Source organism: Dysidea avara, chromosome 6 (genome assembly GCF_963678975.1).
Source record: "Dysidea avara chromosome 6, odDysAvar1.4, whole genome shotgun sequence".
NCBI classification, from domain to species: Eukaryota; Metazoa; Porifera; class Demospongiae; order Dictyoceratida; family Dysideidae; genus Dysidea; species Dysidea avara.
The window spans coordinates 27600698-27624858 of NC_089277.1; the positions used below are offsets into that span (position 1 = coordinate 27600698).

General features: G+C 38.8%; 1 protein-coding gene across 2 annotated transcripts; it reads right to left on the reverse strand.

The window, feature by feature from the left end:
• Window positions 1–1581: 1581 nt before the first annotated feature.
• LOC136257261 (intraflagellar transport protein 88 homolog) lies at window positions 1582–24153 on the reverse strand. 2 transcript variants are annotated; one of them, XM_066050351.1, is made up of 29 exons: window positions 23883–24153; window positions 22897–23063; window positions 22689–22830; window positions 21301–22029; window positions 20955–21023; window positions 20838–20870; window positions 19854–19895; window positions 19247–19310; window positions 18297–18487; window positions 18138–18242; window positions 17746–17848; window positions 16366–16480; window positions 16018–16127; window positions 14868–14992; window positions 14355–14428; window positions 14192–14278; window positions 12190–12376; window positions 11789–11858; window positions 5015–5093; window positions 4817–4963; window positions 3887–3925; window positions 3560–3668; window positions 3390–3505; window positions 3286–3338; window positions 3158–3223; window positions 2224–2330; window positions 2022–2172; window positions 1925–1975; window positions 1582–1788 (listed from the first exon to the last, which is right to left on the reverse strand). In XM_066050351.1, exons 4-29 carry the CDS (start codon window positions 21379–21381, stop codon window positions 1664–1666), a joined length of 2499 nt encoding a protein of 832 aa, XP_065906423.1. In that variant the 5' UTR covers window positions 21382–22029; window positions 22689–22830; window positions 22897–23063; window positions 23883–24153; the 3' UTR covers window positions 1582–1663. The 2 variants fall into 2 exon arrangements, with proteins under 2 accessions (XP_065906423.1, XP_065906422.1); XM_066050350.1 differs by having other exon boundaries at window positions 22897–23438.
• Window positions 24154–24161: the final 8 nt, after the last annotated feature.

The window sequence follows — 24161 nt, forward strand, 5'->3', positions numbered from 1 at the left end:
GTTTCAGCAAACTATCTTATAGCTAATTGAATTGCTCTTTTGTGGTTCTGTATGTTTTAATAAAAGGTGATTGTTCATAATTATTTCCCCAAAAGTATGCATTAATTTTGCTCACGGTTTTAAAGTTAAAACTTCTAAATTCACATTTGTGACCGGATTTGCGAAAAGGGGTCTTCCACACACGTCCAATTCTATGAACTCGGAAGACCATAACTACAAAACATATTACCCTGAAACTTTCTCCATCCACTAAGCTATGTTGGTGTTCAATACGGACCAAATTTCAAATCAATAGCCGTTTCTAATCTGAAGTTATGAGTTGTCAAAGTTGGTAAATTGGATGTGTGTGGAAGACCCCTTTTTGCAAATCCAGTCACATTTTAATATTGCAGGCAGTGTAACATTATAATTAATAGTGTTCATTGTACTGATATGTTTTCACACGTGATAGTATTTTAGTAGTGGTACACCTGTATAATATATAGCACACTGGTTCAGAGTGTCATGATTCAATACAATGGTCTTGTTAATAGTTACCAGCTATACGTGCAGTATATTGTTTCACCATCAATAATAGCTAAATGGCAACAGGCAGTATGTTGAGTAAAACTTCACCTGTCTGCAGTCTTCACAAGATGCATAACATCCCAAAGAGGTGTAATATATACTTAAATGCTATATGGTAGGCTGAGTATTGTAATAAGCATAGGAGTACACAATACAATGTATGCAATAAAGATTTGTTTTGCAAAATTGACATGCAGTGGTTCTAACTGTGCCAGCTATGTCAATGAGCTTATTGGTGGTGTACCAACCTATGACCATAGGGGTGTCTATTATCTATGGGCCAACCATGCATTTTAGAAATTAAATTAGCTTGGTCTTTATCTGGAAGTGGTGTTTGTGTGTACGTGATCACTAGGTGAAATTATCTATTACAGCGTTGAAACCGGGTCGGGTCATCCGGGTCACATTTTCTCCGGGTCATCCGGGTCACATTTTCTCCGGGTCACATTTTCTCCGGGTCATCTGGGTCACATTTTCTCCGGGTTTACAATTTATCCGGGTCTGACCCGGATTGGATCACGTGAGAAACGAAATTGTTCGTTTGAAGACGTGGAACTTATAAACGCTATCGAGTAGCTCTTTCGTGAGCCACGCCCACTTATCGCATTACCAACATATGCTCAGCCACGCCCATTTGTTAGTAAGTGCAGTATGTAGCACGAAACTGAGGGTATCTATGGTGAGGGGTAGCTATTGTCAGTAGGTGAAGACCTTTTTTTTTTTGGTCTTCAACCTACAGCTAGGCTGAAGTTGCAATATTTACTCAACACGAATCGAACGCTCAAAATGTAGACTCGTTCGCTCGCTCGAGACTAGCCGAAACACGTCTCGGCTTTAATTAATCCGGGTCACATCCGGATTGCTATCCGGGTCAGTGGGTCATGCGGGTCAGCAGTAGTGACTCGGTTTCAACGTTGTTCCATTATTTAAGTCCATTCCACTGAATCAAGATGCCCCAATGGGACAATTTGTGTGGCTCAAGTGATCCAGATCCCAAACGTCAGTTTGCAATGGTAGAAAGAGGTTACGGTTATTATTCAACCAGTATTATATGTATGTACGTATATGTAGCTATGTTATTGTATTATATAACATATTATTCAGGTAACAGGTCTTCTCCTAGTTCAGTGTCATGAAACTCATCCTCATCAGCTGGTTTCTGTCTAGCAGCAGTTTTGGGTCTCTCTGGTAATTCCCCCAGTGGATCAACATAGGAGTGGTCTAATATAAACAGTGAGAGAGGATCATATAACAAACTCTATGACACAAGAAGCGTGCGCATGTACACACAGAGGAAATCAGGTGCATGTATACTCTATGATGTAGAATATTTCAATATCACAAATTCATTACATACCTGCTTCACGTTTTCTTGCTATTCCAGCAGAATCAGAGGATTGTGCAGCATCTAACACAACACAATTATTGACAAACAACACATACACACTACCTACCACTATCAGCACTTGTTATCCTCTCCCTGGCTGACAAGTGACTACCACTGTCAATACGATGTGCAGCAGATGAGGAGGCAGCACTGCTACGTCGTGACCCACTATCACTGGTAGCCTTACCACTATGTCGACGTCCTCCACTGAGTTCTCTCTGAAAATAACATTTCATAGCAATGTTGCTGTATGTATAGCTGTTCGGTACCTGTTGTTTAGTCTCACGTGCCTTCTCTGCCTTTTTCAACTTCTGAATGTACTCCTGAGCATCCTTCAGTCCCAGATCAGTACACAGTCGTACCAGAAACTTTAAACCTGCATGTAAAAATTAACTAGTGGGTAGGAAATTTTAGTGCAAGAATATCACAACATGAAATGTGTCGAGAACTAATAAAATACATACTAATAGACCCACAATCCTGTCTAACCTGGTCACCACAGAACCATTTTTTTTCTGGGCCTTAATGGACTTTATCCGAAATTATGTCACAGACATAAAAATGGCTGCTGTAGTGTGGGGACATTCATAAAATTTGTATGGGAGATTATGGGAAGAAAATTTTTGAACAGCAATATCTCAGCCAAGAAGGAAGATATCAAGCTCTAACCAGCAGGTATGTTATAAATTAGCTGAAAGAATAGGAATCTAACATTGTTTTGAAAATCAACCGAAAATTGCTTTTACGTACTTATTGTAACGGCTTATATAGCCATACCTGCTAGTTAGAGTTCGATATCTTTCTTCTTGGCTGAGATATTGCCGTTCAAAAATTTTCTCCCCATAGTCACCCATACAAAATTTACGAACGTCCCCACACTATAGTGACCATTTTTATGTCTGTGACGTAATTTCAGATAAGGCTCATAAACTAGGTATTGCATTAGACTGGTGACCACTTAGCAGAGACGTGCCTTTCTAAACAAGTGTGTTGCAGGCTGGCTGTAGGCACACTTCCGGTTTCCAGAATTATTTTGGGAGGTCGTATATAAGTCTGTCACCTATAGACAAATTTTAAACCATAGCAAATGAACACTTCATGAGAAGAACCAAGACTACATATACATAATTATGTGTAGCGTTCTTGTCAGAGGTTTCATCCTACTTGACCACTATTCATTGTATATTATCATTGTTTACTCACATTCAATGTTGTCAGGAAATATTTGATGTGCCTGTTTGTATGTCTGAAAGGCTTGAGGGTAGTTACCTAAGAAGTGAACAATATAACACATACATTCAGTAAATAAGTACACTAGTTAACAGTCTTACCAGTCTTCCTATAACAACTAGCTATCATTAACCTCCAACTGATCTCCTTTGGTCTACAATACAATACTACACTACAGTACACTAATGGGGCTAGACACACTCACTGTATTAATGATGCTCTTTCAAAGAATTGTATAGCCTTATCAGCATATTGTGAGTCCATGTAGTAGGCCCCCAACCATGAGATCACCTCAATATTGGATGGACAGTATCTATAGGACTGAGATATACAGATAGTAACTAACTGGATGGGTAGGTAGATTAGTGGGTATACCTCAAGGTAGTATTGAAAGGATTGTGACTTGTCAGAATCCTCATACATGTCTCCTAGTCTCTGTAGAACATTAGGATCAGTGGGGACCAGTGATAATAACTGCATGAACCTGTTGAAATATGCAGCAGTAGACAATATACAAGAGTATGTACACTGTAGGTACTATTGTACAGTGGCAATTTGGGACAAAAAAAATTGTCTCAAAAATGAGGTGGCCTCCTGAGGAACAATTTGTTTTATCCCTAACTATATTAAACGATTGAAACTTTTGCCCATTATAAATATCTACTCATGCACAACCATCAATCACATGACATTGCAACCTACCAGTCAGATGATTGGTCATAATCTTCAAGTTTATCATATCTGAACCAATAGCTAAGGATGTCATGTTTGGTGATAAATAACTTTTGAGGACTTCAATTGATTATCCAAAAGGTGAGTGACTGCTGTGTAATAGTTTGACACCTTTCCACAAGCTTACCACCAGACTATACCATAATAGATTATGAAGATTTACTATCATCTAGATACAAAATTTCATTGCCAGTCATACAAGTACAGAGGGTTCTCCATTATTCAAACACCTGTGTGTCAGTTCAATTATGAAGCGAATCTCATTCATTCATGCAGTTCTTAACTACTCTAATAGAACATACAGTTAATGTCAAAATACTCTAATAGAACATTCATTAATACTGTTCAGATAGTTTCAGTCATGCATTTTTTCTCCTTTCTCCATCTTTTCAAACACACTTTCTGTAACAACTTTCAACAGACTGTAGGACCAGGTGTCCTACAGACCTTTAGCACTTGTGCTGTAAAGCCTTAATAAATAAAAAGTTGAGTCCAGATATTCAAGTGTTGGATAATCGAGTACCTACATAACTGTAAGTATCATGACAATTATTTTATCTAACTCATCTCTTAACCTTAATGCACGCATGGGCTACATTGATCCAAACAAATTTACATATCTGAGCAATGTTGTGATTAACTGACACACCTAACGGAGTGTACTATGTGCAAGATAACAGATCAGACATCATGAAGCCAGCATTATTATAGGGGAACTCTCAGTGATATAATTGCAACTATAAAGCTCTATCAAAGAATGAAATTTGCACATAAACTGCTGCTTCCAACTTCACACGTGTTGTCTGAGAAGAGAACCTCAACACTATACTCATGTATTCTTCCCAAAAGAATCTATTTAAAATAGACTTATATACTATACAAATTATAGTAGGAGGATACATGTCAGCAATTTGGTAGATGACATGTGGAGAGTTTCTGATGATGGAGTGTAGCTTAGTGAAGTGATCAAGTGCCTCTGGTAACTGGTTCATCCTCTTGTGACACAAGGCCAAGTTGTGTAGTGCCTCAGAACACGTAGCCTCTATACTGTATGTGTAGTAATAATGGTGATATACTCTAATAGAACAGTCACAATACCTCAAGGCCTCCTGGTAGCACTCACTAGCCTTCTCATATTGACCACTAGTGAATAAACAGTTACCCTTGTTGACCAGTGCTGTAATAAAAGGATAACAGGTTGGTATATATACATAACAATATTGAAAGATAGTGGGAAGAATACATGTAGGTAGTATGAACATTAAAATGTAATTCACTAAAAGTTTTTCAGTTAAATATAAGAAACAAGTTGGCATTGTACTACTTCTAAAAACCAGGCTCCATGCAGCTAGCTAACTCATCTGGAATTAACCAATATGTTTTTGGTTGTGCAATAATACATAATCAATTTATTGTAATCCTCAGATTTCATAATTCATGAAATTTTCTTAATTCTTAAATTACGTTGCTATGCAATGCTAAGGAAGCGCTTGTTAAAAGAACCGCTTTTAACAACATATTACGTACAGAAGTATCTTCTAAACTGTTTAGTAGTTTGACTATTGTGTTTTTTCCCACAATTTCTCTCAACAAAGCCTCAGAGCTGCTCTTCATTTTCGTTTATGTACATAGGGGAAACGCCCCTTTCCCAACTCAAAGGGATAGGCTATTCCTGGTAGTCTACGAGGCTAGCACTGTTATTTGTCAATTGTTAAATGCCTGTAAAACCAGAAGGGAAGGTAATTCACAAAGTCTGAGGAGACTTGCTACACCCGTATTTCAGAACACCAAAAAGAAACCACCTCAGAGCAAAGTTTACCTGTGCGAAAGGTGAATACAACCTTCATTTTCGCTTTTATTTCTTATGCAAAAGCTGCTTTACCATTTAACGATTTGCTCACGTGGGTGCATACGGACAAACATAGGTAGATAGATAGATAGGTACACACACACACACACACACACACACACACACACACACACACACACACACACACACACACACACACACACACACACACACACACACACACACACACACACACACACACACACACACACTTTTACAAAAACTATGTCAGTAAATCAGGCACGTGCCCACAGCCGGCTATGGGCGTGCACCTGGTTTAAAAAGTAAGAATTTTAAACCACAGTAGGAACAATGTAACATCGCTGCAATAACAAATACTGAAATTGGAGTGGCACGTAATGTCCATATACTGTAAAACAATAAGAAGCCAATAAGAAGTGAATATCCTCACTCTGCTTATACTTGTTTGTGGACTTTCTTGTTAATTCATGACCACTATTAAAAAGCTAGTTGCCATCACATGTGTAATGCAATTCTAGTTTTAATTGACAATAGCACATGTGTTGTACGGTTATCAATATGCAAAAGGTTTCTTCTTAAGAGAATCCGAAGCATTTCTGTGGTTGTAGCTGTAACCACTGTTCTACTATGCTTGACTGAACACATCAGGCAGGCAGTAGAAAATTCCATTGAATAATTTTAAAAATGTAATTCTGTAGCAACTTGACGAAAATGTTTCCAGTCAATGCACTAACCAACACTGTCATGTTGTCATGAGGAGAAATTGAGGCAGGTTTTTGGGTGATATTTTATCACAGACCATGCCCACACATTCGTTGTCCCTACTATACAGTATCTAATCAAAAACAGCCAAGCTGTAAAAAAAGGTGCGGCCCCCAAAAAGGCCATGGTGAAAAAAGATGTGAAATCCAAGGTGGCGGCCAAGAAATGGCTGTGATGGTAGGTTAATGGTTACATTTTAATAACAACAATTCAGGTGAATTTGGTGCCAAGACCAAGCTGCACAAAATTCACCTGAATTGTCATTATTAAAATGTAACCATTAACCTACCATCACAGCCATTTCTTGGCCGCCACCTTGGATTTCACATCTTTTTTCACCATGGCCTTTTTGGGGGCCGCAGCTTTTTTTACAGCTTGGCTGTTTTTGATTAGATATCACTTCTTTTTGTATTTGTATACTGCAAAGCCGGCCTATGGCTGGCTTTGGGGCTTTTTTAACCCATGTGTTTTTTTCTTTACTACAGGAAGAAGAAAAGAACTTAAAGAAGAATTTTAGTACTTCAATTATTTTTGATTTTATTAGTAATTATACAAAATATATGCATATATTTATTACATGCCCATTATTCCCCACAGGATATTTTTTTGCAGCTGATCTCTCTACTGGGTGACTTGAAATGTAGCTGAACTATATACAGGATGGTTTCTTTGTAGCTGAACTCTCTACAAGGTAACCTCTTCTAGCTGGTCTCTCTACAGGGTATTTTGTTTCTAGCTGAACTCTCTACAGGTGATTTGTTTGCAGCTAAACTCTCTACATGGTGGTGTCTTTGTAGCCGAACTCTCTACATGATGGTTTCTTTGTAGCTGAACTCTCTATAAGGTGACTTCGTCTAGCTGAACTCTCTACAGGGTGATTTGTTTCTAGCTGAACTCTCTGCAGGGTGATTTGTTTGCAGCTGAACTCTCTACATGATGGTTTCTTTGTAGCTGAACTCTCTACAAGGTGACTTCGTCCAGCTGATCTCTCTACGGGGTGATTTGTTTCTAGCTGAACTCTCTACAGGTGATTTGTTTGCAGCTAAACTCTCTACATGGTGGTTTCTTTGTAGCTGAACTCCCTACATGATGGTTTCTGTGTAGCTGAACTCTCTACAAGGTAACTTCTTCTCTACAGGGTGATTGGTTGTAGTTGAATTCTCTACAAGGTGATTTGTATGAGGCTGAACTCTCTACATGGCGGCTTCTTTGTAGCTGAACTCTCTACAGAGTGATTTGTTTGCAGCTGAACTCTGTACATGATGGTTTCTTTGTAACTGAACACTCTACAAGGTGACTTCTTCTAGCTGATCTTTCTACAGGGTGAATTGTTGTAGCTGAACTATCTACAAGGTAACTTCTTCTAGCTGATCTCTATACCGGGTGATTTGTTCGTAATTGAATTCTGTACAGGTGGTTTCTTTGTAGCTGAACTCTGTACACGATGGTTTCTTTGTAGCTGAACTCTTTACAAGGTGACTTCTTCTAGCTGAACTCTCTACGGGGTAATTTCTTTGTAGCTGAACTCTCTATATGATGGTTTCTTTGTAACTGAACTCTCTACAAGGTAACTTCTTCTAGCTGATCTTTCTACTGGGTGATTTGTTTGCAGCTGAACTCTCTACATGGTGGTTTCTTTATTGCTGAACTCTCTACAAGGTGAATTCTTCTACCTGATCTCTCTACAGGGTAATTTGTTTGTAACTGAACTCTGTACAAATGCGTTTTGTGGGTGATCTCACTGCAGGTTGATTTGTTTGTAGCTGAACTCACTAAAGGGTGATTTTGCTTGTAGCTAAACTCCTTGCATTGTATCTAGTTTCTAGCTGATCTCTCTACAGGGTGATTTGTTTGTAGCTGATCTCTCTACAAGTTAATTTGTGTGTAGCTGATCTCTCTGCAGGTTGATTAATTTGCAGCCGATCTCTCTACAAGGTAATTTGTTTGTAGCTGAACTGTCTATAATGTGATTTATTTGTAGCTGATCTCTCTGCAGGTTGATTTGTTTTAGCTGAACTCTCTACAGGGTGATTTACTTGTAGCTGAACTCCTTAAATTGTGTCTAGTTTCTAGCTGATCTCTCTACAGGGTGATTTGTTTGTAGCTGATCTCTCTACAAGTTGATTTGTATGTAGCTGATCTTTCTACAGGTTGATTTGTTTGTAGCCGATCTCTCTACAGGGTAATTTGTTTGTAGCTGAACTCTGTACAAGGTGCTTTTTTGTAGGTGATCTCACTGCAGGTTGATTTGTTTGTAGCTGAACTCACTAAAGGGTGATTTGCTTGTAGCTGAACTCCTTACACTGTGTCTAGTTTCTAGCTGATCTCTCTACAGGGTGATTTGTTTGTAGCTGAACTCTCTATAAGGTGATTTGTTTGCAGCTGAACTCTCTACATGGTGGTTTCTTTGTTGCTGAATTCTGTACAGGGTGTTTTGCTTGTAGCTGAACTCTCTACAGGGTGATTTGTTTCTAGCTTATCTCTCTACAGGTTGATTTGTGTGTAACTGATCTCTCTACAAGCTGATTTGTTGTAGCTGAATTCTCTGCAAAGTGTTTTGTTTGTAGCTGACCTCTCTTCAGGGTGATTTGTTTCTAGCTGATCTCTCTACAGGGTGATTTTTTTGTAGCTGACCTCTCTTCAGGGTGATTTGTTTCTAGCTGATCTCTCTACAGGGTGATTTTTTGTAGCTGACCTCTCTTCAGGGTGATTTGTTTCTAGCTGATTGCTCTGCAGGTTGATTTGCTTGTAGATGAACTCTCTACAGGGTAACTTGCTTGTAGCTGAACTCCTTACTTTATGTCTAGTTTGTAGCTGATCTCTCTACAGGGTGATTTGTTTGTAGCTGAACTCCTTACATTGTGTGTAGTTTCTAGCTGATCTCTCTACAGGGTGTTTTTTTGTAGCTGATCTCTATACAAGTTGAGTAGCTGATCTCTCTGCAGGGTGATTTGTTTGTAGCCGATCTCTCTACAAGGTGATTTGTATGTAGCTAATCTCTCTGCTGATTGATTTGTTTTAGCTGAACTCTGATTTGTTTTTAGCTTATCTCTGTACAGGTTGATTTGTGTGTAACTGATCTCTCTACAAGCTGATTTGTTTGTAGCTGATCACTCTGCAGGTTGATTTGTTTCTAGATGATCTCTCTACAGGTTGATTTGTTTGTTGCTGATCGCTCTAAAGGTTGATTTGTTTGTAGCTGAACTCTCTGCAAAATGTTTTGTTTGTAGTTGATCTCTCTACAAGGTGATTTTTTGTAGCTGACCTCTCTTCAGGGTGATTTGTTTCTAGCTGATATCTCTACAGAGTGATTTTTTGTAGCTGACCTCTCTTCAGGGTGATTTGTTTCTAGTTGATTGCTCTACAGGTTGGTTTGTTTGTAGCTGAACTCTCTACACGGTGATTTGCTTGTAGCTGAACTCCTTACATTGTGTCTAGTTTCTAGCTGATCTCTCTACAGGGTGATTTGTTTGTAGCTGATCTCTCTACAAGTTGAATTGTGTGTAGCTGATCTCTCTACAAGGTAATTTGTTTGTAGCTGAACTGTCTAAAAGGTGATTTGTTTGTAGCTGATCTCTCTGCAGGTTGATTTGTTTTAGCTGAACTCTCTACAGGGTGATTTATTTGTAGCTGAACTCCTTACATTGTGTGTAGTTTCTAGCTGATCTCTCTACAGGGTGATTTGTTTGTAGCTGATCTCTCTACAAGTTGATTTGTGTGTAGCTGATCTCTCTGCAGGTTGATTTGTTTGTAGCCGATCTCTCTACAGGTAATCTGTTTGTAGCTGAACTCTCTATAAGGTGATTTGTTTGTAGCTGATCTCTCTGCAGGTTGATTTGTTTTAGCTGAACTCCCTACAGGGTGATTGCTTGTAGCTGAACTCCTTACATTGTGTCTAGTTTCTAGCTGATGTCTCTACAGGGTGATTTTTTTGTAGCTGAACTCTCTACAGGGTGATTTGTTTCTAGCTTATCTCTCTACAGGTAGATTTGTGTTGATTTGTTCATTGCTAATCGCTCTAAAGGTTGATTTGTTGCAGCTGAACACCCTGCAAAGTGTTTTGTTTGTAGCTGATCACTTTAAAGGGTAATTTGTTTGTAGCTGAACTCTCTCCACAGTGACTTGTGTGTAGCTGAATTCTGTGTAACTGAATTCTCTAGAGAGTGACTTAATTGTAGCTGAATTCTCTACACAGTGCATGACTTGTTTATAGCTGAACTTTCTTCAGTGTGACTTGTAATGTTCTGAATCTCTATAGTGATATATTTGCTTAACTCTCCACATGGTGACTGTCTTCTTGCTGAACTGTCTATAAGATTAACTGTTTGCAGCTGAACTCCCTACAGAATAACTTGTGATGTAATAAAATTCTATAATGGAATAAATAAATTAGCCGAATGCTCTATTAGGGTGACTGTTCTATTAGAGTATCTCGATCTCGCATTTGCTACACGGAGTTGGCTTTCGAATCATAACTCAGTGGTTTGTAATCCGATTCTTCTGTAGGACTTTCTATGAAGATTATTCCAGCTATACACCGATTTTCAGCTCATTGCTCTAAGCGGTTTGCCTAGTAGGCGTGAAAACTAATACTTTTTTATTCATAAAAATCGATCGCGTAATTGTGACACAGGTTGGGTTTTGTGTCATATCTCCGTAGTCTTTATCTCGATTCCTTTCAAACAAGCAAAAGGCACTCCTACGATGGTTACTCCATCTACATAGCAATTTTCAACTCATTCCATGAAGCGGTTTACCCTGTAGGCATGACAACAAATCGATCTTGTTTTATGCGAATAATCGGTCATAACTCCTGAACCATTCATTGGATTTGTACCAAATTTGATGCTAGGATTCGCCGTTGGACTCCCATTCTGTGTGCCAAATTTCAAGGCGATCGGAGTACGCGTTTGCTTGTTATAGCAATTTTTGCAAGTGTGCGAAAAGACGAAGAAGAAGGAAAAAAAAAACGAAGAAAAAAAAACGAAACTTTGGCAGCTCGTATCTCGGAAATGGCTTGAGCGATTTCCTTCCAATTTGGAATGTAGACTCCCTTGGCTGGCGGGCAACTGTATAGCAAATTTGGGTCCAATCAGATAAGTGATCACCGAGATACAAAGGTGTGAAAATGACGTTTTCGTTCTTCCTGTCAATATACTCACGGGTGTGGCGCGCCGGCTTCTTGGGCCGCACGACACACTACCGTGTGTCTTGATATGTATCCCTGGCAAGTAAATCATCATGTGAACATGCAGTATGACAGTAGCACATGTACATACCACAAGGATTGTATCTATCAGTAGACATTGCCAAGTCAGCATATTTCTCTGCCTGTTTCAAGTCTCCTTCCTGTAAGATGCAAGATGTGTGTGAGATGATGTTATTGATACAGTGGAAGTGAACATATAAATGTCATCTCAAACAGTATCCATTTTAACATGCAGTAAGTACAAAGGACTGGCTAGGGAAGTCTTTCCTTTATGCACACGGGTACAATGACTAAACCCTCTATCGAATGAACACAACATGATTATTCTATTAGAGTATGTAATACTTAGTACATAGCTTTAAATTTTTAAAGGTTGGCACTAAGGTTCTGGTGTACACTGTTAATCACTGAATCCAAAGGTGATTTCCTACAACCACCCTGGGTATTCCCCTCTGATAGAGAATGACTGACCAGATAGTACAAGAAGGAGAGATTGGTGGAAGCTGTGGCAGCCATCTTGCTATCCTTCTTCTCAAATCCCTTGAGGGTGTCCACAGCCTTGGCAAAGTCTCTCTGCTTCAAGTAGGTCAGTGCTTTAGCCATCTCCAGCTCTGAGGCCAGTTCTGTATATGGTGAGCTCTTCACACACTCTATACACCTGAGGGTTGAACAAGTGTATCAGATTGAGTTTATACACTAGTAACACTACATGCAAATAAAGTGAAAATCTCATTAGTATTCACCTCTTATAAGATCACCATGTGCTAGGCCCCATACATAGTTAAGGTGCACTTCATGACCTCATTAATAAGACCGCCCCATTATAGTGACCATGTCAAGTAGCTAGGTCTCAAGGTATAATTCATGACTTCGTCAAACAGTATAGTAGTACTGTATATTAGGATCATGCAGCTTTGGGCTTTCTTGCCCGAAAATATCACCCTAAAACCAGTCTCAAATTTCCTTCACAACAGCCTGGCAGTATTGGTTAGGCATATCCAAGCCCAAAAATACCTTCAGAGTGACCACAAACCCTTCCAACAAACTTCTATGGAATTTTAAAAATTTCCTATTCAACAGGGTTTTGTTCTGACTAACTAACTAACTGATGACTTCAGCCAAACATAACTCAAAAATGGATAAGGCTACGGGCTTGATTTTTTCATTGTTTGACGTCACTTTGTCCCGAGACGTGCCTTATTGCCAACCGCAGTATGAACAATGTACGTATCACAGACTTACCTTTGTCCTCCTTTGCGTTCCATTTCTTTTCACTGACTACGCAAGGTGCTGATTTGCGATAGTGCAATACAGCTTCACTCTGGCTGTGTCACACTTTTCACTCTGGCTGTGTCATTCATTGCAGGAAAATTTCTTGTTCGTTTGTAACGCTGTGTAACGAGCAGAGCATACCTACAAATGAAGTGTAATGGCCACCTCACTCTTCAGTGCATAATTGATTATTGGGGCGCGCATTCGGATGCACAATTATTTTATGGAATGCCTGGTGCTATTCTTTCTTTTAATTTAGTACACATGGAATCAGTAGTCATAATTGTGTTATTAAAAATTTAAACAAACAAATAGAAGGAAAATTCCTAATTTCTCCTTCTACTTGTTTATAAGACATCTCATTATAGCGAACATGTCAAGTAGGTCCCAAGAATGGCTAAGGTGTACTTCATGACCTCATTAACAATACCACATTATTAGTGGTAGTGTTGCACCCGTAACAGCTAAATTGCAATTATTGATATAAGATACCTAGCAGAAATGACTACCCAATTAACTGAAACCCACAATTAATGAATAAAAACGGTAATAAACATGTAATAGTAAAGGAAGTGGTCAACGCAGCAGTCAGTGGTAAAACATTTGTTTGTTGTAACTATTTTATAACTTGTTTGTATGGTTGTAAGGGCAAAGCAGGCTGTGCACGAACAGTATATTTATCACCCGTCCATATCACTGTCGATCACCCTTCGCAAAGGGTCTGGAATCCAACTAAAATCACTGCTTGAGAAGCTAGCTGGCTAATTTGTTTTATATCTACGTACTTGACTTTTACTTTTCCATGAAAGGGGTTAGTTCCAAAGCTGTAGCAGACTTTGTACTCAGCCGCTGACGCTATCAATTACATTATCATTACAAATACAATGTACACACAAACTTTAGATGATTTTCTACTCCTCCTGTTCTGAAGAATATCAGTTAATATCGGCATATTGGTTACAGGAATGAGCAAATAATTGGTATTGGTAAATGTGAAAATATGCATATCAGTGCAACACTATCCATTATTGTATCAGTCCCATAAATTGGCCTTATTAATAACAATCACCTTAATAAAGCTTAAAAAACTACATGCATATTTCTGTGGTAAGATAAAGGGGACAAATTTGACGGATATGGGAACAAGCAATCCACAACAGAACAAATTTCTCTGTTACATGTACACACACTATACACATACCAGTCAAATCCAGCAGCAAAAGAACTTTCTATTACAGGAGAAATCAGTTTAGCTGATGTTAGTATGAAGTACTCAGTTCTCTGCCTCCTACAAAACAAAAAGACAAGAGATGATAAACAACAATAAATTGACAGCTGAATCATAGTTTAACAACAGATTGTACCTTTCTGTTTCAATCTTCCTCAGTTCATCATCCTTGATCACTTCAATCAACAACCTCTGTTGTTGATCATCATCCTACAATAACAAACAAACAGGTCTTGTGAACATGCCATTATACATGATATTATTTTAGGAGGGAGCAAAGTAGGAACTGAACTTGACTTAAAATTCTCAGTGAGAGTTTCCACTCAAGAGTGAGGTTTCTAGGTTTAAGAGAACTACTTACATACATACATACTCCTGCTGAACATTCTAAGCCCTTGGGAACGGCATTAATAATATTAGTTGGAGGCATACAAAACATACAGTGTAGTGGGAAAATCGTTGTAATAGTTTGTATTCCTTTGAGAAGCATATACCTGTACCCCCACACAACTACTAAAAGCCTACACAATTCAACCTCCCTGTTCAATGGCCACTCTCAATAGCCTGCTCACCAATACACCTACAGTAAGTACACGGGTGATACATACGTGCACACTGCAAGACAATCACATCACAAGTATATACATACCACAGTTGGGTAATAACGGTCCTCATCATCTTCTCCATTTTGTTGTACCTTCAACAGTCGCTGGAATCCTCTCTTCAACTTCTCCTGGTCCCCAATAGCATGATAACACAAGATCAAGTTGAAGGCTGTACAGGAACATGTACTGCTTATACATAGCATACACACAAGAAGTACAAAATTGTAAGAAGAGTAATGAAGCTGGTCCGACTGGTATTATATGTACGTATGACATATACACAAATAGTGTCTGTCTCTGTGATACCTCAACCAACTTGAGATCAGCTTTATATTTATAGTCCAACAATAAAGTGATTCATACAATGCTATAATCAATACATAGGACCACGAAGACCAACATTTAACTGTTATCATCAGAACGATAGCCATTAACATGTCAACTAATCATAAAAGCACTCAGGTGAGCAAATTTGTTTGGCTCATTCAGTTATATTACTCAGACTAACTCTAATAGAGCACACACACGTTGGCTAAATACTCTTCTAATGTATTCACCAAGTTAGCAAGATGTTCTGACCTACATTGTAGATATTTTGTACACAAAACAATGGCAAGTGACACATACTGTACACACAGGATAGACAACTACAGTAAGATATCTGTGCAGTGTACAGGACACATGCACACAGGGATGGGCAGTATTGCATTTTTGAAGAACAGTACAGTATTAGGAAAATACCTCAGTATTACTAAATACCTTTTATATTTTACACTCTTTAAACATGGGCAAGCTATGATATACCTGTGTGCACATTGTGCTAGTAGTAGTAAATAACTTTTTAAAAGGAACAAATGAAATGTCAATTGTACAGTTTCCGAAAGTAAAACTGGACCATTATGAATACTTCAACACACATACCATATGTTTGTGCTTGTCTGCAGCCTAAACATGGTTGTATGGGGTTTGACTTCATGCAAGGCCACTACTAAACCACCAAAATTTAATTACTACATTAAATTCAGCATTCAGTATTTTTTTAGAAAACCACATCAGTATCTGAAAAATACCTTCATTACATATATACGTACCTCCCAACCCTACATGCACACACACGCACGCACACGCACGCACGCACGCACACGCACGCACACACACACACACACGTACACAAAGTTACATAACAACACTTACCAGCCTTCACACTGGGTTTCTCACTCATGATGTGTTCATATGATGTCATAGCATCAGAGTACTGACCCATCCTGACAAACACTGCACCAATATTCTGTAGGATCTTTAACCTGAAGTGGATCAGTGTGAAGTGAATCTGTATAACACACTGTCACATATACAGGGTAGGTCCCTCACAAAAACAGCTAAGGTGTACTTATTGTAATAATACTTTAGCTGTATTTTATTTGGTCAGTGACCCTATCATTTATACATACGTACATACGTACATACCATATGTATTTGTGTATGGTATTTTAGCATTATAATATGTATATTGACAGATCATACAATGGTTACTGGCTCTACCTGACATCTTTGTGTACATTCTGTATCTGATCCAGAGCCATACGATACATCTTGACTGCTTGAGGATATTTCTTCTGCTCAAAATATATGTTGCCCATGTTGACCCTCAGCCGACCTGTGAAGTATACAAAGAGCATCACATGTGTACAGTACACACACAGATGCACTGTGCCAGTACAAACCACATGCACACACATTCCAATGCATACAAACATACAGTGGATCCCCACTACCAAGCATCTTTGTATTATGATGACTATCCTGGTAAGAGAGGGTTATGGCTTCAAGATTCTAAATAAATATGCACTAGACCATGGAGAAGTTAACTAATTGTCATGTCACTATACATTTCAACGTGTCCTATTTAACTTTTAAACCGGCATAATCCAGAAAACTGGATTTAAACTTAAACACGTATGCCTTCCAAAAAGTGTTGTAGTTTTCGAAGCATCCATCCTATGGCTACGCAATTTTCGTCATTCTACTTGTGGTGTAACAAGGATTAAAATGATACCTATGGTTTTACCCTAACATTAAATGGTAAGGCCAAAACTAGCCATGAAAATAACCTTTCAGTAAGGAAACACGCAAACCCTTAACATACCTTGATAAATAGTCTATAACTCGATGGCGGTTGATCCTATCACCTTGCAAAAACTTCCATTTGATTTGCTGTTAAATTTTCCATCAGGCCACATATTACGTACATGAGTAAACCCACAATCAAAATTAAACATGTGGCAATAATTTTGAAGCACTGAGACATGATTGCTGCTGTTTATTGCTTCATAACAGGTAAGCCACAGTAGTTACAGTGTTCATTAACTTTCTCAAGTAGCCCAGTGAGCAGACTTTCAGTAGACATAAGAATTAAGTTACCCCAACTATAGTGTCGCAATTAGGGTTGGGACGAATATTGAAATTTACCTTCAAACATTTGCTAATAAAATGTTTGAACATTGGAAGCTTCAGTATTACAGGTTTTCTTGTACGTACGTATTTATTAGCATCCTTCTTAAGTTTTATCATATTCAATAAGTTTGTAAGCAATTGGAAAGTGCATAACAGCAGTACTGAATGACATGATTGATCAATTGCAAATTGGTGTACTTCAAAGGATACTTTTAAAGTTTACTTAACCTTCGAACCCACGAAACATTCAAAGCTTCGTCCCAGCCCTAGCCGCAATGAGTGCCCATATTGTGTAAATCTGCATTCCACAAAAGTTCTCTGCTGGTTTAAGAGTTAAGGATACACACTCTACACCGATAGACAGACAGACACATACACACACGTATGCACACACACACACACACACACACACACACACACACACACACACACACACACACACACACACACACACACACACACATGCACCTCCATTAGTGAACATTTTATTCTTTACTATCAACAAGTAAGTGTTGAGTGCCTCAGAGTACATCTTATTAGCATGATACTGATTGGCCAGGTTGAACAATACCTGTAGTAGAACAATGATAACGTAAGTAACGCACTTGTATGCATCATACAGTACATAATTGAGAACACTTGCACTACAATATACATACGTATATCTTGGCATACACCCTAGTATCACATTTATTAAATTCACATTAATTGATTGTATATGAATTAGAAGAGAAAACCTCCCCTTGGATAAGGAGCTTTGCCCTCCTAGAATCCCAACTTGCCAATACATCACACAAAAGGGACATATATACACAACCCCCTAGAACTATGTAACATGTTACATGTGACTACACACTTACAGAATATGTGAGGTCAAGATTGATTTGTTCATTAAGAGAAGCTTGATCACGTTGTTTACACAACAACCTCTCCTTACGACCTGCCTCCTTTGCTCTATCAAGTGCCTACAAGTAATAGTACAAGAGTGTCATTACCACAAAGATTAACCAGCTACTTACCAGTTGGTATTTCCTCTCACAGTTAGCTACAGCACTCTCCTCTAGTAGTTGGTTGACCTTCTTCTCCAACTGTTTGATCACCTCCTCCACTCCATCTTCTTGTTTGGTTTCTAGTATGGCTCCACTACCAGTTGCCCCCCCTGTCTTGTCTGAACTACCTCCTGATGTCTGGTTGAGTGGATCAAACAACTCTGTGATGGAAGGGGATAGCAGTAAGTGGTGATAACACAGAGGACAAAGAGGAAGGACATATACTATACGACTTGATGAACACTTGTATGACATAATGTTATGACAAGTGTAAAGGATTATATCATCTAATTAGCATAATAATTTAGGGAGGGAGACACAACTACAGATGAGATCACCATATTTTATGTTAGGCTAAATCAGGCAGAAAGACCATGATTGCTTCTAATATGTAGGTCTCAGACAGAGCTTAAGAAAATTCATACGGTACTGCCCAAGCGCAACGTCACAATCGCTCGCACACACAACTTTGCTCAAGATTTTAAAAATCACTAATTGAGGGGTGTGGCAACTGTTTCGCTTGCGAAACAACGTGGCAGCTGTTTCATTCATGAAAATCGCAAGCAAAACAGTTGAAACACCCCTTAATTAGCGATTTTTAAAATCACGAGCAAAGTTGCGTGTGCGAGCAAGTACGATGTTGCGCTTGGGTAGTACCGTACCTTCAGCTAGAAGTCTATGAGTTAAAATTTAAGCAGATGGAGTTCCAAATCCTAGTGCATGCATGTTGCTGGGGGATCAAGTCATCACTGTATCTCTAATATCATTCTGCATTCAACAGCGTACTAGTGTCAGCTTAGGTCCCTAGTGAGATGGAAAGTAATTCCAAAACCCTCACAATAGTCAGTATGTTCACACAGTAAGTGTCCCAGTACATAGACTATGGTTAGAGGAGTAATTTCATCTATGGTAACACTCACTTCTACCAGCTGAGGTATAACCAGCTCCCTTGACTGAAGTCATCGGACGATTATGGCCACTTTCCTGTAACATGTGTGTACAGTATAATGTAATCACATCACTCTACAGTATAATACTACTGTACAGTGGCATATAGTTAGCAGGTATTTGGTAGTGGTGCTAACGAAACCTCTTAATAACAAGGACAAGCATGCAATATCGCCCAAGCACATCATTTCTCGCAAGTGTGTGTGATTAAAAAAACTCACCAATTAAAGGGTGTGGTAGCCATTTCGCTAGCGAGTAGAGGGATAACAACTCCCTAACAAAATGGCTGCCACGCCCTTAAATTAGTTTTTTTTTTTTTTTTGATTATACGCACTCACAAGAAATGATGTTGCACTTCATAGTTAGCAATGACAAAACCTTTACTGAAATGTTCAGGGTACCTTGAAAACTATGATCAGTGTATGGTGACACTGTATGTATATATTACTTTTAGCAGGAGAAATTCAAAAGAGTAGTATTAACTTGGGGTCCTAATGTGTTCAGACATTCAAATTATAAGTACCATATGAAACTACACATGAAATGCATAAGAATATTTACAGAACATGAACTACTCACAGTAACAAATCCTGTCATTAGTCGTCCAGTACCCATACGAAACTGTGAATGGTACAATACAAATACTACATGAATAGCATGTGTTGCTAATAGACGTATACACGACAGCACATTTAAGGAAAGCAAAGACTGTAATAGTTGACCTGAGGAATTGGGATACATGAGAATTAGTCAGGTTCCAAGGAGCCAACCCTACCCCATGCAATGGCGGATCCAGGATGGGGCATTTGGGGCAAATCCCCCCCCCCCCCCACCACCTTGTGGAGGAGCCAGCCATACTTCTGATTAAAACAGCTAGTAAATTTTATGCCAGGCCAACCGAGATCAGTTTAAAACTTATGAAAATAAGCACATTTTACTAGCATTTATTACAAATTCACCTGAGACCAAAGCGAACCGAAGTCAAACTAACTGTAAAATAGTCACCCAGCACCTTCATACGTACTAAGCGCCTCTAAAAATAATTATCGTGTTGCTGTTATTTAAGACATTCAGAGCCTTTTAAACAGTTTCCACAACCATCTGAAAAGGCCAAAATGGCAAATATCGACAGTGAGACACCACTAAGAGGTGATCATTTGCTGCTTTAAAAAAGCAGCACTGAACTATAGAGAATATGGTTCTCCCCATGCATGCAACCACCTACAACTTACCCTGTTTGTGCCCCTCCCCTAGCCAGCTCCTGGATCCGCCCCTGCCATGGGTATTATATAAGCTGAAATGTAGGTATCTACATAGCACACTTACTATACAATTAGACATTTGCCTCACAGTTAACAACAGATCCTCAATAATATGGCAAGACAGACTGGAACACAAAGTTTTCAACAGAACAAAAAGCATGACATACAGCATCAAACTTGGAACCTCAGGCTAATACTCCACCCGCCTGATTGTGTCTGATGCTGCTATACACACAACCGCATGAAAATTATAATTTGTTTTTTGAGCTTTACATATTATTCACAATTACACACTACTCACCCCAGTACCAGGTGGACCAGCAGCAGCTGCCATCTGAGATTTAGAAAAAAAAACAATAATAAGTTAGAACAGGACTACACCTTACAAACTACAGAACTGAACTCTACAATACATTACCGGTATTGATGGGCGTTGTCCATAGCTTGTCTTGATGGCTTGTTGTAATCCCTGATCATCCTCTAGGTCCTGAAGAGACAATGGTAATGCAATGAAATCATACAAACATACGTGTATGACCACTGTGAATAGTGAAAATAAGTGGGCCAGATGATGTACTACTTTTAGCAAGAGGAAAACCACGAACAATAGGAGCTCTCCTGTCAACTTTAGCCTCAATGTTCTTCACTAAGCCATTTCCAAAAAAGCTTAATGCTATTCATAAAGAAAAATAATTTCAGTGGTGCGCGCTTAATAGAAATACCGCAGTGCAGTTACTATTGTACACAACAGACAGGTTACTCACATCCAACAAGTTATCCTGATAGTCATAACCAGAGTAGAGATCGTCCTCGTCATTATCAGGAGCTAAACGAAGGTTTTCCATCTTTGTTTATATGGTCACCTCGGTAACTATAGAAACATGAAAATAATAGTCACGTGACTTTTTAGATAAGTTACGTGGGGGACACAGCCCCCAGCTTACAAGTGGGGGCTCTGAAACGCAAGTGGCAAAATTATGCTTTTTTACGCGTATTTAATTGCACGGCTTTTCCCGCGAAGGAGCCAGCGGTAATTGTAGTAAAACACCATCTCTTTTCATACGCTTGTAACTTCCTGCTGTGACGCTACACATAATTATTCAATGGAACACGAAATAATACGTCAGCTTCCTTTCTCACAGTAACCAAACCAGGCAGCTGGAATATGCTAGCAACGAAATAGAGACCGCAGAATGAACCAGGTGAGTATTAACACAGTGGTTTTGCATGTAGTACAAATTTGTTTCAAGCCATACTAGTGTTGTTAATCCATTTAGTTAGAGAAACAAAGGCTTATGCTTGAAAATAAAGCTTTAAAATGTTGTGCACTTTAGTTGTTGTAGCCAGATTAGTTAATTATTTACAAGACTATTTTAACACATGTTTTTAATCAACAATTTTAAATTTAGTCATCAGGTGGAGACTCCTTGTGCCAGAATTCTGCTATCACTGCTCCTGAGTCAGCTGAAGAGGAGACCTCACAGTGCTGTGTCCTGTGTGGAAACAGAGTTAGTCAAAAATTAAGGTATATCAATGTAGGGGCTACAGAAAAAGAGTTTTTTAGTAAACACCTTGGTAAACACCTACCCGAAGATAGCAATATTTGTAAAAAACATTGGATAGAAGCAAAACGCTACATTGACATTCCCCACTATATCCCGAAATGGAAAAATAGTATACAGACATCTTCTAAATCCTGTATACACCCTGCATGCACCAACAAGTTAAGTGATAAACTCATCAAGCCTGCTTTTGCTAACATAAGTGAACTTGAGGAAATGCCTGGGGTACAGTCATCATCAAGTACTCCATTCCTCCTGTGCCCAAGCTGCTATAGTAAAGTTTATCGTGAGCTAAATCATCCACAAAACTGCTCCTCTTGTGAAGCTACACCTAAACCTGGTCAGAAGCTTTATCGTCACAGTCCCAACCCTGTAGTAGTTTCAAAATACATTACAGATACAACTGGAACTGACACTGTTATATCACCAGATGACTATATTTGCACTAGCTGTTATAACACACACTGCACTATTGCTAAGTCCACAGATTATAAACCAAATTGTAAACCAAATGGGTCAGATGAAATGTTACAAAAATCTATCAAGGAATGGGAAGCTACAAAGGAAGACAGCAAAACTGATCATCTTACCAAAGCCATAGTTTCATCTGTGATATATGTAGCCCAGCACTTATTGGTCCAGAAGGCCCTTTTACTTCCATGGGTATGTCAAGTGTTTCTTAATGTTTATGGTATTCAGCCCTCTGAGGACACCAATACTGTTCAAGTTACCCTAGACGTGGGAGATAGCAGTGTGAAATTTACTTCTCGTTGGCTACTACACCAACTAATCACTCACCTTGATGGTTACATGATGTACTAGTGTGTTCACAAGAAACTTGGGACTGTATTGTATCGTCAAGGGGGAGATGTCATAGTTGCATTGTCTTGGGCACTCAGTGCATCACAACCCCCAAATCAGTACTTACTGAAATCCAATGTCAAATACCAGACGTAGACACAACACTAAAGGAAGCAAGCATCATTGTCAATAATTTATTACATGAAGAAATAAAGAAGTCATCTCATTCACAACCATCTCCCAGCTATGCGTTACTTAACATTAACGAAGAGTTAAATAGTATCAATCCTCTATTACTTCAATTTTTAACATCTATAACAACTACAGTTAAAGATAGAGAGACCACCAATGTTACAGAACACATTAAAAAAATTCGATTATATTAGAGATATGGCTGTAGAAAGAGACAACGAAGCTGTGGACCAGGATGTTTGTGCCAGGGATGCACCAATTTGAATATCCCCAAACCACCACCAGATGATGGTACTGAATCAGAAGAATCTGAAGATGAGCCACAATGTGAAGGTGATGAGTGTGAGCTATATGAAGAGGAGGTTATAACAGAGGATTTATTTTTAGATAGATATTATTGTATAACAGAAACAACTAATCACATACACTGTGTGTATAATTATTAGCATGACTACCATGTGTGGGATAAGGAATTTAATGCTAACCCCACTTTTGATAAATGTCTGCTTTTGTTGCAAGAACAAACATACAGCTATGGGGATGGCTACAGTGGAACCACTCTATAAATAACGGACAATTTGGGAGGCAGAATTCCAGGCCTAAATATGCTGCAATAGGTGTTTTTCTCCTTCAGCGGCAAAACATGTATTGACTGGACCAATATCTTTATATTGTCTCCTTTGTTAAGGGAGGTTCCACTGTATTGCAACACCAGCTGCAATAAGTGAATACAAATTTGTTTCATAGCAGTAAACGCCTTCATACAGCTTCTAAACATACTACATACAAACCTTTTCACTTTCATAGACTTGGATTTTGTGCACTCTTCTTACTTTATCCACAGCAAAGCGAAATCGGGAGCAGTTAAATTCCTGTTCAATTCTACCAAGGAAACATTTCCAACCTGCACAATTCATGATTAAAAAAACTGCATAGTTATCTTCATAAATCATCTCTTGAAGTGTTTTTGTTTGAAAACAAGCCAGAAGCTCAGTGGTTGAAAGGCATTTTTCTCATCCGCGTGGCACGTCTCGAACGCCATTTTAGACTTCTCGTAAATTGCGCGTGCA

Excerpts from the sequence above, each read along its gene's own strand:
- LOC136257261 (XM_066050351.1), bottom strand. The coding sequence starts at position 21,381 with ATGGAAAACCTTCGTTTAGCTCCTGATAATGACGAGGACGATCTCTAC. Across the intron at positions 4,964-5,014 it reads TGCTACCAGGAGGCCTTGAG|TATAGAGGCTACGTGTTCTG; the intron begins GTATTGTGACTG and ends CTACACATACAG. Across the intron at positions 1,976-2,021 it reads GATAACAAGTGCTGATAGTG|ATGCTGCACAATCCTCTGAT; the intron begins GTAGGTAGTGTG and ends GTGTTGTGTTAG.